At 38.2% G+C, this 12,543-nt stretch overlaps 2 protein-coding genes across 2 annotated transcripts in view; one reads left to right on the top strand and one right to left on the bottom strand.

Moving 5' to 3' along the window:
* elp2 (elongator acetyltransferase complex subunit 2) overlaps nucleotides 1–1,080 on the top strand; it is a 25,600-nt gene extending 24,520 nt beyond the window's left edge. The window contains exon 22 of the mRNA XM_051871940.1: nucleotides 599–1,080. Within this exon, the coding sequence (XP_051727900.1) occupies nucleotides 599–764 (166 nt within the window). The 3' untranslated portion in view covers nucleotides 765–1,080. The remainder of the gene's footprint in view (nucleotides 1–598) is intronic.
* A 2,293-nt stretch (nucleotides 1,081–3,373) lies between these two features.
* Nucleotides 3,374–12,543, bottom strand: part of gabbr2 (gamma-aminobutyric acid (GABA) B receptor, 2) — a 208,568-nt gene continuing 199,398 nt past the window's right edge. Inside the window, exon 19 of the mRNA XM_051871938.1 lies at nucleotides 3,374–9,261. Within this exon, the coding sequence (XP_051727898.1) occupies nucleotides 9,042–9,261 (220 nt within the window). The 3' untranslated portion in view covers nucleotides 3,374–9,041. The remainder of the gene's footprint in view (nucleotides 9,262–12,543) is intronic.

The following is a 12,543-nucleotide window of genomic DNA, read 5'->3' as shown; positions in this document are numbered from 1 at the left end:
AGAGACATGATCTCAAGTTAAACAAGACAGTCATACCTCCTCCCAGAGACCAGTGCTGGTGGTGTAATTGACAACAAAAGGGCCGCATGTATCTGAGCTGGCCCACGCTGCTCGGGAGAAACTTCAGGTTGATACGGGGGCTCCCGTGGGCAGGTTCCGCATTGATCCGTGAAGAGAGAGAATGAGGTGTCAGAGAGAGGCCAGGCCGTGTTGTGCATTCTGTTTGCACCAAGCTCTCTCGCTAGCTATCTCTCTCTCCCCCACAGTGGATTGAGTCCCGACTGGCTAAACTCTCTTTCTGTAGGTGTAATTGATAAACCATCTGTGTAGGCACTTACACGTATCTCTTACCCAGAAGTCACTCACCTTAGAAGCTCAAGAAGTGAAAATTTGCCATGTATTGCAGTGAGTTCTGAAAAGCAAGATCAATTTGTGTGTTTATTCGTCTGCCTGTATTATTTTTGAAATTGTACCCTTGGAAGTATTTGGACAGTCAGAGTTGAAGTGAAACATCCAGACAAGCGTGTGAGGGGTGATTTGTGTTGCCTTGAATCAACATCCATCCATGCTTGTGGCTTTTCTTGACCGCCCATCACAGTCAGAGTCACACGCTAATGGTGAAGAGGCTGCGCTGGAGGCCAAGGCCGGGCAGGGCAGGCCATGGCGGGCAAGAGAGGAACGAAGAGCGAGCTTGGGTCCAGCTAGCAAGCGCTGGTGCTGACCATGTCGTCAAAATCTTCAACATCAAAATATCAGCTCTGTGACTTCGAGTCGCCTCTGGTGACGTGGGTTCTGGGTAATATGCAGTGTGTCCAGCTGATATGCAGTATGAATGAACTACAGTCACCTGATCTGCTGTGAAGTCGTCAGCAGGCCTGAATGTGCTGCTGTAAATGCCGTTTTTCATGAGGGATGCTGGGAGCAGTTTTCTCATTCCCTTAAATCAGCTTCTGTTCTTCGAATTTCAGTACTATTACTTATGACCTGTAAACACGAACTAATGTAGGCTACTATTTATGATGTATATAAAAAAACACATTGCTTTGTATTACAATAAATGTCTCTTTTCTAGTAATGAAATGTCACAGGAGTGATTTATCTCAAGCTAACTATAATTCTTTTATTGGCTGTTTTAAAGCACCCCACGTCCCATGAACGGCAAATCCTCTTGTAATAACCTACAGCCGTAAGTGACGGTAAGAGAATAGAAAATCCGGCTCACATCCTCTCGTTTCCAGTGCCTGAAGGACAGATGAGCATTCGGATAAGATGTACAATGAGCCGTGAGGGCCATAGACTCACCAGGCGTGAATCATTCACAGGAGAAATAGTGTGTTTCATTTAGGAAATGTGCTCCTTTTTATTGAGCACGTCCTTTATTGAAACCAATGACATTCATTCTTGTGAGACATTAAAGGAATGTTTTCTGGCTTCAATTCAACTTAAGTTGTTGTATCGACAGCATCTGTGACGTGCTTTCGATTGACACAGAAAATAATTTAGACTCTGCAAGACACTGCAGCAGTGCTAAAAATACTCAGCAAGTATAGCTGCAAGACTTAAACATTGTTAACATGGTGTAATAGAATCACTTGCTAACTTAGTTTTCGCTAGGTTATGTGCAATTTGTCAACCTGTCATGACAGCCCTGTAACTTTTCTATCAAGAACACCAGAAACAGACACCATGCAAGTATTTCTAATGAACACTATATTTTTAAATTCTGACTGTTTTGGACATGTAGCTGCAAGACTTTAACATTGTGTAATAGAATCACTTGCTAACTTGGGTTTTTGCAAGGTTATATACACTTCGCCAACCTGTCATGGCGGTAAACCCTGTAGATTTCTTGTAGAAGAACACCAGAAAAGGGTTTTGTTACTTCAGCTACACATTATTAACAGATTCATACACTCAGACATGAACACCTTGGAACCCATGTAAGCCACTTCCCGATGCCAAGCCATGTTCAACATCTAGTGGAAAATGTTCCCATGAGTCAAAATGATTTTCTGTGGTAAACTTTAATGTTTCTAAACTTTATCTTTTCTATTGAGGTAAGCTGGTTCGCTGTGTTATTTGAGGACAAATGCTGACCCATCTGTGTTGTGAGAAGTGAAAAGGTCTTCTGTGTCCTGTCTGACATGTTAAATATTTGAGCACTTGATGGAATGGGAAAGCTGACTGTGACATCCTCCTTCGTCCTCCAGCATCCAGTTTGGCATGAAGTCCCTGCACACTCAATAATTCAGTATACTCAACGCAGAGAAACACTCATTACAGATTTATCCTCCTTGCCTTTCTGTGTTTATGATTGTGTAAAAGTGTGTGTGAGAGAGATCACAACATGGGCTCACTGAAAAGCTCTACACTGCGCAATGTCAATTTAAGAGAAAGTTCACTCAAAAACGAAAGTTTTGCCATCATTTACTCACCCTCACGTCAGTGTAAACCCTGTACGTGTCGTGGCTCTGCGTAATGCTTAATTCTGAGTGGTCAATCTGAGCATCCAACGGTCTGATATAAGCAACGCTGCAGGCCTGTCTGTCTGCTCTCTTGTAACTGGCGCCATCTTGCAGTCTTAATTATCGTTTGTCGTGAAAATAACAACAGCATAGCCTATTAGTCAACATGATATTGACCTTTTTTATGGAATATTGCAGTATTAATTTATTATAAATGTTCTGTGGATGTCAAAACACAGAAAAGACTATCGCAAGTTCTGTTTCTTTATGTAATATCGCTGCAGTGTTCGCCTTGTTGCTAGGCAGACATGTACAGTAGGCCTATATTGTAATCGACTAGTTCTTATCTGAAGCTTTAATTACAGGTAAAAATTTTAAATACTTTTAACTCAATTCTTGTCCACATATTTATTTGGTTACTAGCGCCATATTTAATATTTTGACAGGAATGAGGCAGAGGGATAGAAGTGTGTTAAATGGATTGTACATGCCAGTTGTTCACGAAACATCTTTCCAAAACATTTTTTTTTTGTAGACAAAAACTCCATAACACTGTTTTGAAAGTCGAGTTGTGAAAATTACGTGTAATTCCTGTCAAAATTTAAACGTCACTACTCTGACTAAAATCTATTAGCATAACAGCAAGATCACAATTGTAGCCTAATTTAAAAAAAAAAATTTTTTACATAAAATGACACATTTTGAAGAATGTAAATGTTTTTCCTTTTCCATACAACAACAGTTCATAATAAAGGGAGCTGAAGAAAGTCATACAGATTTGGATCAACATGAAGGTGAGTAAATTACAGAATATTCATTTATGGCTGAACTTTCACTTTTAAGTAGATTTTAGTTAATTCCCTGTGTTAATTCTCAAATGAGGTGCTTGATAAATAATGAAAATAGAATATTTTTAATTATTTTATTAATAAAACATTTTTTGCAATAATTTATTAAAAATGTTATGATTTCCATGCAGTTTAAGGGTACAAGAAATATGAAATGAACACATCCACTTTGATTTGTTCAAGAGCTCCTGTGTGTCTGTGTGTGTGCCATTACAAACACACGGGACGGTACAGCAGTGGAGCACACAAGTGTACACTTCCAAAAAGCACTGTATAGAAAAACAAAACAACAGATTTGTGGAGTTCTTTTTTTTTTTCTTTTCTTTTTTGTTCTTGATGGGCAGTGACGAGTTTTGTGAACTCAAAAGAGATGACAAATTAAAAAAAATAAAAATAAAGCAAAAGGACCAAAAAAAAAAAAAGAAAAAAAAAAAGAAAAGAAAAGAGCGGTAAGTCTTCCAGCACAGAATAAATAGTTTGTATAGCGATGTGTAAACTTGTAGACAGCACGTTTTCACACAGTGGCAAACAGACATACACGCTCACTGCTAACATTCTGTCTTTTTAACGTCATTTGTAACATCCCCCACTATCGTTGTATTGTACCTCTACAGAAAAAATAAGTTGTTTACATTATATACATTAGAAGTGGTTGTTCATTCTCCTGGGGTGATGACAAGGCCTTGTTACATGATGCAAAGATAGACCAGTTCACACCAGAATACGCATGGAGTCCAGCCCAACAGTTTTCACAAGTCTTCATGAATCTCTTTGCACAAATGAGTGTTTTCTTGCTTTAGAAGTACACAACATTTAGATCATTTTCAGTTTTTTAGGTAACATCACAGATTTAAGTGACCAACAAATCAGCTCTTCACTTCATTTCCTAGGTTATTGCCAAGACGGTCCTAAACAACCAGATGTGCATTCAATAGACCATGATGCATTTTCAAAAGCAACGCGTTAGCGGGTTAACCTTGTGTTTCGCTTGATTCACAAACACATGCACACACAGTGATTTGAATCCACAGTATAGAACATATCCAAATAAAAATCATATAAAGCACTACCTTGTATCTCTTTATTCAGTTTTTGTGTTTTTCCAGTGATTTCCTTAAAACGAAACTGTCAAATTGACTTTTCCCATAATGGTAATGACATGATTACAGTACATACAATAGATAGACGGACCAGTGCTTACCTTTCCATTGTAAAAAGAACAGTTTGTGGTGCATGGTATGTCTTCATGTGGTGCTATGAATGTCTTCATATTTGTTTTTAGTACACTTCATAGTGTCATACAGTCCTTAGGGTTGTTCTGAGAAGCATGATCCCCCATGACAATATTTGTGTGCAACGTCAACATTAGTGTCATAATTATACACCAAAAGTACAGGTAGTGTAAAACATATTTTGGATATGATTCTGCCTTCCAGCTTAATGTACCATCAAGAACATACTGTAAATATCCTTATCTGTACAGTTAGAATGAGCTAATTATTGCCACTTTCATAATTATTATAATTGTGCATTTGTCAGAAATGATTGAGTAAAATTATTTGTAAAATTAAATCTATAATGTATGCATAGGATACCATGCATGAAAGATTAAAAAATAAATAATTCCTTTTTAATCAATCTAATACATTCTTTATGTATACATACTTTACCATATGATTACTCTGAATAAGAATCTCTTGATAATCTCTTGTTAATAATTACACGTCATCAGGCTTCTGTAGCCTTAACTAATTAATATTATGGTCATCGTTATGATTTAAAATCTCCTTGAGCAGATGTTTGGCTGATTCACTTGTAAACATCCCATTCACTTGAACTCAGTCTGAAATACATTTATTTAAAATAGATATCTGAGTTGCTCTTTTGGATGAATTTTTTTTTCCTGTTTATGCCTGGAAGTTTAAACCATTGTAATCAGAGCCCTCATTTATAAAATGTTCATATTTATAAGAACGGTCTTTGACGTGGAAAAGTGCTTAGCGCCATGTCAGGTTCTAAGCAGACATATACACTTTTCCTTGAGGCAGAGAGTCGGAGTACTGCAGGTATTTGGAAATCTAAGCAATTCTTGCCACTCGCCATTCTCAAGTAACGGATTTGGAGACCATCTGAAACCATTCAGCTGCAGACAATTTCAAGAACATTTGTGAATTATAGTTTCTCTTCTGGGAAGGAGGCATGCGCGCATTTTATTTTATTTTATTTTTTTTGTGTATGTTCATTCTCTGAATCACACGTACGCACATTTGAGAAATGATCGTAAGATCAAATGTAGGGCGGTTTCTTTGCAACATTTTATAAATGAGGCCCCAGCAGCTGAAGATCAAATAGGACCAGTGGATTTCAGTATGAGAATCTACCCATTGTATGACATTAAAGGGAAGTTCACCCAAAAATGAAAATTATCCCATGATTTACTCACCCTCAAGCCATCCTAGGTGTATTTGACTATCTTCTTTTAGACAAACATAATCAGAGATATATTAAAAAAATCCTGGTCCTTCCAAGCTTTATAATGGTAGTAAAGGGGGGGGCCAGATTTTGAAGCCCCCAAAAAATACATCCATCCATTATGAAAACAATGGACGGCCGTCTGCCGGAAGATAGTTATTATAGTTAATAAAGTTTTAAATATGGATATTTTTCTTACAAAAACCCATCGCTTTGCTTCAGAAGGTCTTTATTAACCCCCTGGAACCATATGGATTACTTTTATGATGGATGGATGCATTTTTTTTTTTTGGCTTCAAAATCACACCCCCCCATTACTACCATTATAAAGCTTAGAGGAGCAAGGCTATTTTTTTTTTAATATATCTCTGATTGTTTTAGTCTGAAAGAAGATCATATACACCTAGGATGGCTTGAGGGTGAGTAAATCATGGGATAATTTTCATTTTTGGGTGAACTAAACCTTTAAGTTGTATGAAATTGTGCATTTAATTAGTAATCCTTTTGTAAAATGTTGTCATGACAGTATTGACCGTATACTGTGTCTATACATGTCAGATATACCATTACAAAAAGAGAAAGAAATACAATTTAATGTGAGCTAGCCCTTTTATGTCTACTGATTCACTGAGCTTCATTGTTGCTTATTACCCTCCATCCCTCCGTTAAAATATACTGAAGTTACAATCTTTTAAGAACACCTTTAGCAGATCTGTTAAGCATCATATGTTTGTTAATGACATATTAATGAAAGTTATTGTAGATGATTACCATAACATATTTTAACTGGAGGTTGAAAGGCAATTAGAAACAATGAACAAATAATGCCGATATGTTAATAAATTGGATATATTGTTGTTTTTTTCATGTCCGGTGTACATCATTCTCTCTGTGTTGATGTTTTAGTTTATTCTCTAATATAGGACATTAAATATTATGTTCACATGTGCCAAAGATGTTTCATATTGTGGGATACTGACTGCTGAACGTGCCAAACACATAACATAAAGACATTGAAGAATAAACAACAATGTAGAAATGAACTTGGAAATAAGAGCTAATGAAAACTCAGTCATAGTCATGTGCTGCAAAAGTCAAGTCAAAATGTAGACAATCCCCTCCGTGTACTGAAAAACTTGTTGTGTATTAGAAACATCAGTCTCGGTCATGGCCGTCATACTAAGACAAGCTCCCGTGGCGTTGTGGGATTTTTGCGTATCTGTGTTTGTTGTATTTAAAGGTCTTTGTCATCGTGACTCATAAGTGAGCGTGAGGTACTATGACAACCGATGTTAGCAAACGAACCTGCGTTGTTTCAATCTCCTCTTTCTTTCTCCGGAAAGTTGAGACAATAATTACCCATGAATTTTTCATTATTATCATATAACAGCCATACAGAAGGAAGTCACAAGTTAAAGAAATTCTCGATGCATTAACTAGGATAATATGTGATGTCACTGTTTTCGTCATCCGGTCGACAAGATTCGGTCCATTAGGCTCCCGTAATACGACAGGCACACAAGTACAGTAACAAATCTGACAGAAACTAAAACCAAGACACCGACGGTGAGATATCAGCCGAAACAAACTCTTGACTTTGATATGAATGATACGTAGCTTATTTCCGATAATTCATATTTTGATTACATTTCCAGATTTACAAAAGTAGTATGACACCAGCTCTAGCTGATGCTCCCTATCTCTGCAAGACATTGTGCAAAGTTCAATACACACAGTAACATTTCTATAGCAACTATGAGGTAATTTCACTGTTGCTAAGAGCTATGTGAAGTATTTCACAATGTCACTCTGTGACTGGGGCGGAACTCTGCCATTTCTCCCCTGGAACAACACGAGCACACGCACGCAATCAACCCGAGCCCTTTTAGCCCAAGCTACAACCGTAGAGGATTCACACAAGTTGGGTTTTTTTTTCATCAACCAAAAGAAAAGAAAAAAAAAAAAACTAAAACAAGAAATAAACAGAGGGAGGGTAAACTGAGAGACTGCACCAGAAAGTCAAAACGAGGCTTTGTTCTTATGTGACTCGCTCTTATTAGGTTAATTACACTTGTGCTAATTTTTCAGTCCCGCTGTTTAATACAATATCGTTCTTCTGTCTTGCTGTGTGGACCGCTTCTTTTGTGTAACCTCGCAGTTTTCTGTGAGGATATTTTGGTTTTGCTCCGCATGGAGTACCACTTCCCTGTTATTATCGCAATTTGTGAGTCTTCTTGTTCTGTAACAGCCGGTCACATGACGGCTATTGTACATCCGAAGCATGGGGCTGCATCTGCGTGTTTCAGTCCCGGTATGCAGGAGCAACTCGCTCAGCTGGAATGGAAGACTGACTCTCTAAAATCGCCGGATTTGTCTCTTGCATCCCTTTCGGCTGGACCTGTGGCTCTTTTGAGGTCGCAGTTGCGCAACCTCTAACGTGACATTACTTGCGATAAACCAAAGTGGTACTTTCGATACTCTGTTACCAGGACATTCCTACATGATGCTAGCTGTTTTTGAAAAACAATGTGTGGTACACGTCTATCCAGGTGAGAACAGTTGGCCCGCGTTACCCTGAAACACTCCCTTGTTATCTTTAACAAAAAATTGAGACACTAATAGTCTTATTTACCATTAACCACTTTTTCACACCATTGGGACATTGAAGCAATACAACAAATTCATACCGGTTTGCAACGTCGTAAGTGTTTGTTCCTGGTTCGTCGACTGTTAGTAAAGTTCTACGGAGCACCAGGCTTCATCCGAATAATTAATTTCACAGCATATTCAGAGCTCACTTTGATGTTCAAATATGGTATTTACATGGCTGTTGACGTGTTGAATAAAGAGGAGGAGTCCTTGGTCACATCCGCTGCCCCTTTCCCGCAAGTTTCAGCAGAACCAATGTGCACGAATTTCGTGGAAAGGCTGCCGGCGGAAGCGTCTCTTTTTTTTAGCAGCTAAGGCTACAGCTCCTGTCCTCCATTGATCCACGCTGCCCTTTGGGGTGGAGGGTGTGGGGGCGTTGAGTCCATCGAGTTAGGAACGGGAGGTGACGGGACATAGATTATGGGAGTCTGGGTTGGGTTGCTCTGTGAGAACCTCCGGTCACCTCCCTCCTAGCCTGAAAGATCAGTTCTGCTCTGATGTGGCCATGGATGGTGGGAGGGGGGTCACGGATGGATAAAGAGTTGGACCCCCCCACCCCAGGTTGCTCACACGCTTCTGTTAACTGCTGATATTGCTCAGTCTGTCTTTAAAAAAAAGCTGATCGCTTCCTCGGAGTGCAGTGCAGGGCAGTGGTAAGGCTCACAGGCCAGGACACCATAACCCTGTAGGAGGGGGGCATGTGTCTGTGGTGCGGGCTGGAGGCCGGGCTGCTCGTGGGACTGCTGCAGCTTGCGTCCACCCCTCCTATGGAGGGTAGATAGGCGTGATGCAGGATCGGCAGCTGCAGGGACAGCCTGCGCTGTATGCTGCAAACACAAAGCACACAGATGAAAATAGTTATTATACATAAAATATCCCATTACTCACTTTCTGTAATGCTCTTTAGTGAATGTGTGTTTAATAGTGGGGAAGAACTCTTGTATGTATGTAACAGAAGTTCATCTGTAATTATATCACAAAGCACATTTAAAGGGGTCCGTGATTATGATTTCACTTTTTTTTTAAACTTTAGTTAGTGTGTAATGTTGCTGTTTGAGCATAAACAACATCTGCAAAGTTACGACAATTTGACAAGCTATAATAAATGATCTGTGGGGTATTTTGAGCTGAAACTTCACAGACACATTCTGGGGACACCAGAGACTTGTATTACATCTTGTAAAAAGTGCATTATAGGTCCCATTTAAAGCAGCAGTGACTTTGCCACATACATCATGTTTTGTTCTTAATCAGGGTTCGAGGTTTAGCTTGTTAGCATGACCCCTTTAGTCCCTGCTGGTAACATGATCCTTCAGAAATCATCATCTTATTATCAGTGTTGAAAACAGTGGTCATTCCTAATATTTTTGTGGACAACGTGATGACTAGAAAGCTCTAAAGACCTTTTTTTTTTTTTTTTTTTTTAAATAGAAATTTAAAACATTATTAATGTCTTGACTCTCACTTTTGATACGTTTAAGGGATTATTTCACTTTCAAATGAAAATTAGCCCAAGCTTTACTCACCCTCAAGCCATCCTAGGTGTATATGACTTTATTCTTTCTGATGAACATAATCGGAGAAATATTAATAAATATCCTGACGCATCTGAGCTTTATAATGGCAGCGAATGGGACCAATGAGTATGAGCTGAAGAAAATGGACCAATCCACATCCATCCATCATAAACGTACTCCACACGGCTCCGGGGGGTTAATAAAGGCCTTCTGAAGTGAACCAATGCGTTTATGTAAACAAATATCCATATTTAAACAAGTTATGAAGTAAAACATCTAGCTTTTGCCAGACCGCCTTCTGTATTAAACATACGAAGAAAGTGTAAAACTCGTGCAGTTCACAAAGCTTACGCTACGTCCTATGCCTTCCCTATTCAATTTACGGAAGAAGTGTAACTGACGCGACACCAGTTTACACTTTCTTGAATACAGAAGGCAGTCTGGCAGGAGCTAGATGTTTTACTTCATAACTTGTTTAAATATGGATATATTTTTTTTACACAAACGCATCGATTCGCTTCAGAAGGCCTTCATTAACCACCCGGAGCCGTGTGGAGTACATGATGGATGGATGCGGATGGATGCATTTTCTTCAGCTCATACTCATTGGTCCCGTTCACTGCCATTATTAAGCTCGGATGCGTCAGGATATTTATTAATATTTCTCAGATTATGACCCCAAACTTTTAAAAAGTAGTCTTTCTCTATTTTTTTTTTTTTGACAGCAATAATGAAATCACACACATTTCATTACATTACAGTAAATGCTTACAAGTGTACAAGGCTTTTTTTTTCTTTTCTTTTTTTTGGGGGGTGGGCACTTGAAAATGGACAACTTTCTCCGGATAGTCAGGATGAAGGGTTTGGGACTGTGCTTGTTCTTGTGATTCCATCAATCCAGTATGTACCTGGCTGTGTTGATCACCTGATAAAAAGTCTATTTCATACCTGTGTCTAGGTGTTTGAATCAAACTGCTCCCCAAGAGGCCGCAGCCCTTTAAATCAATTACAGAAGCCAAATGGCAGTTATATAAAGTGCACACACCACACCTCTCATGATTGGTTTTACGATTGGAGTCTCTTTGAGTTATTGCTTTCAATTAAATATTAATTTCATACATCAATTAAGGAAATGTCTTCAGTGTTTAGAAATAATTAACATCGATTAGTCAGATGTTGCAGGTTCACTTGCAAACCAAAAAATTAAAAATACTCTTTATGCCAATGTTATTAAACTAAATATGTATTTGTTTATTCTTTACTGCAGGCACAATAAATTACTCACTGCATATTCCCATGGCAGAGGTAGTGTTATTTTGCAAGGTCAAGAGACCATCAGCTGCTGGGGTAAGTGTGTGTATGTGTGTTTGATGAACAGTGACAGTGCAGAATCCCTCCTCTGTGCGATCAAACATTCATATGCTGGGACAGCCTGTAGTCCTCTAATTCTACTCTCTTGTCTATTTTCAGGGTCCAGTGCCTTCCGCTCTCACTAGAAATCACACATTATGTAACCACAGCCCCCCCTCCCACGTCTCTCTCTCTCACTGTCCCCAAACCTCTCTTATTTGCTTTCATTTACTTTTTTTTCTTCCTGATTTCTGTATTATTTTCTCATCTCCCTGTACAAATGAGTCTATACAACAATGTATGTTGTATCTATTCACCTTGTTTTTAACACAAGAGTGGGCGTGGCCATTGGTAACTTGAATGTGCGAGGCTTCCAGTGTCATTCGCTTCTAGATATTGTAGCTGTACAAAAACTGTCTGTTAGGCTGCTTGATTTTGAAAACTGGTATTTGTTCAAATATTATTTTTTAATATTTTATTATTTATATATATATATAAAATTTTATTATATAATTATTTATTATAATATTTTTTTATTTATTATCATAATCATAAACACATTGGTTTGTAGCACTAATAGTTTTCTCATTTACTGACTTTGTTATTCTTCTAGTTATGTACCTATAGCAGCTAGTTAATCAGAAGAAAAAACTTACTTCAGCATTGCAAAATAAGGTGGATAGTGTCACCAAAAACTATTTGGAAAATAAAGATCCTTAAAGTGATAGTTCACCCAAAAATGACAATTCTGTCAGCATTTACTCACCCTCAAGTTGTTCCAAACCTGTAAGAATTTCTTTCTTCTGCTGAACACAAAAGAAGATATTTTGAAGAGTGTCAGTAACCAAACAGTTGAGTGGCCCCATTGACTTAGTATTTTTTTCTCCATACTATGGAAGTCAATGGGGTCCATCAACTGTTTGGCTACCCATATTCTTCAAAATTTCAGAATTTCTTCAAAAGACATTCATACAGGCTTGGAACAAATTGAGGGTGAGTAAATGCCGATAATTTTTGGATGAACTATCCATTTAAAGACCCACAAATGGACATATAGCTAGTCAGTAGCGGGTGGTTTTGCAGAGAGGGATATTCTCATTCTAGAGAGCATCTGATTAGATAAAAATCTAATCAGTGTAACATTAATGATGAGAATTTTTTTGGTCCGTTTTCCTAAAAAGACAACATAAAAAAAAATATATATATATATAACTAACTAACAAGTTTATGGTCATTGAATGG

The sequence above is a fragment of the Ctenopharyngodon idella genome, chromosome 19, assembly GCF_019924925.1.
Source record: "Ctenopharyngodon idella isolate HZGC_01 chromosome 19, HZGC01, whole genome shotgun sequence".
Lineage (NCBI taxonomy): Eukaryota > Metazoa > Chordata > Actinopteri > Cypriniformes > Xenocyprididae > Ctenopharyngodon > Ctenopharyngodon idella.
The sequence above is the reverse complement of the archived record's forward strand: the minus strand, read 5'-3'. Positions and strand labels throughout refer to the sequence as shown.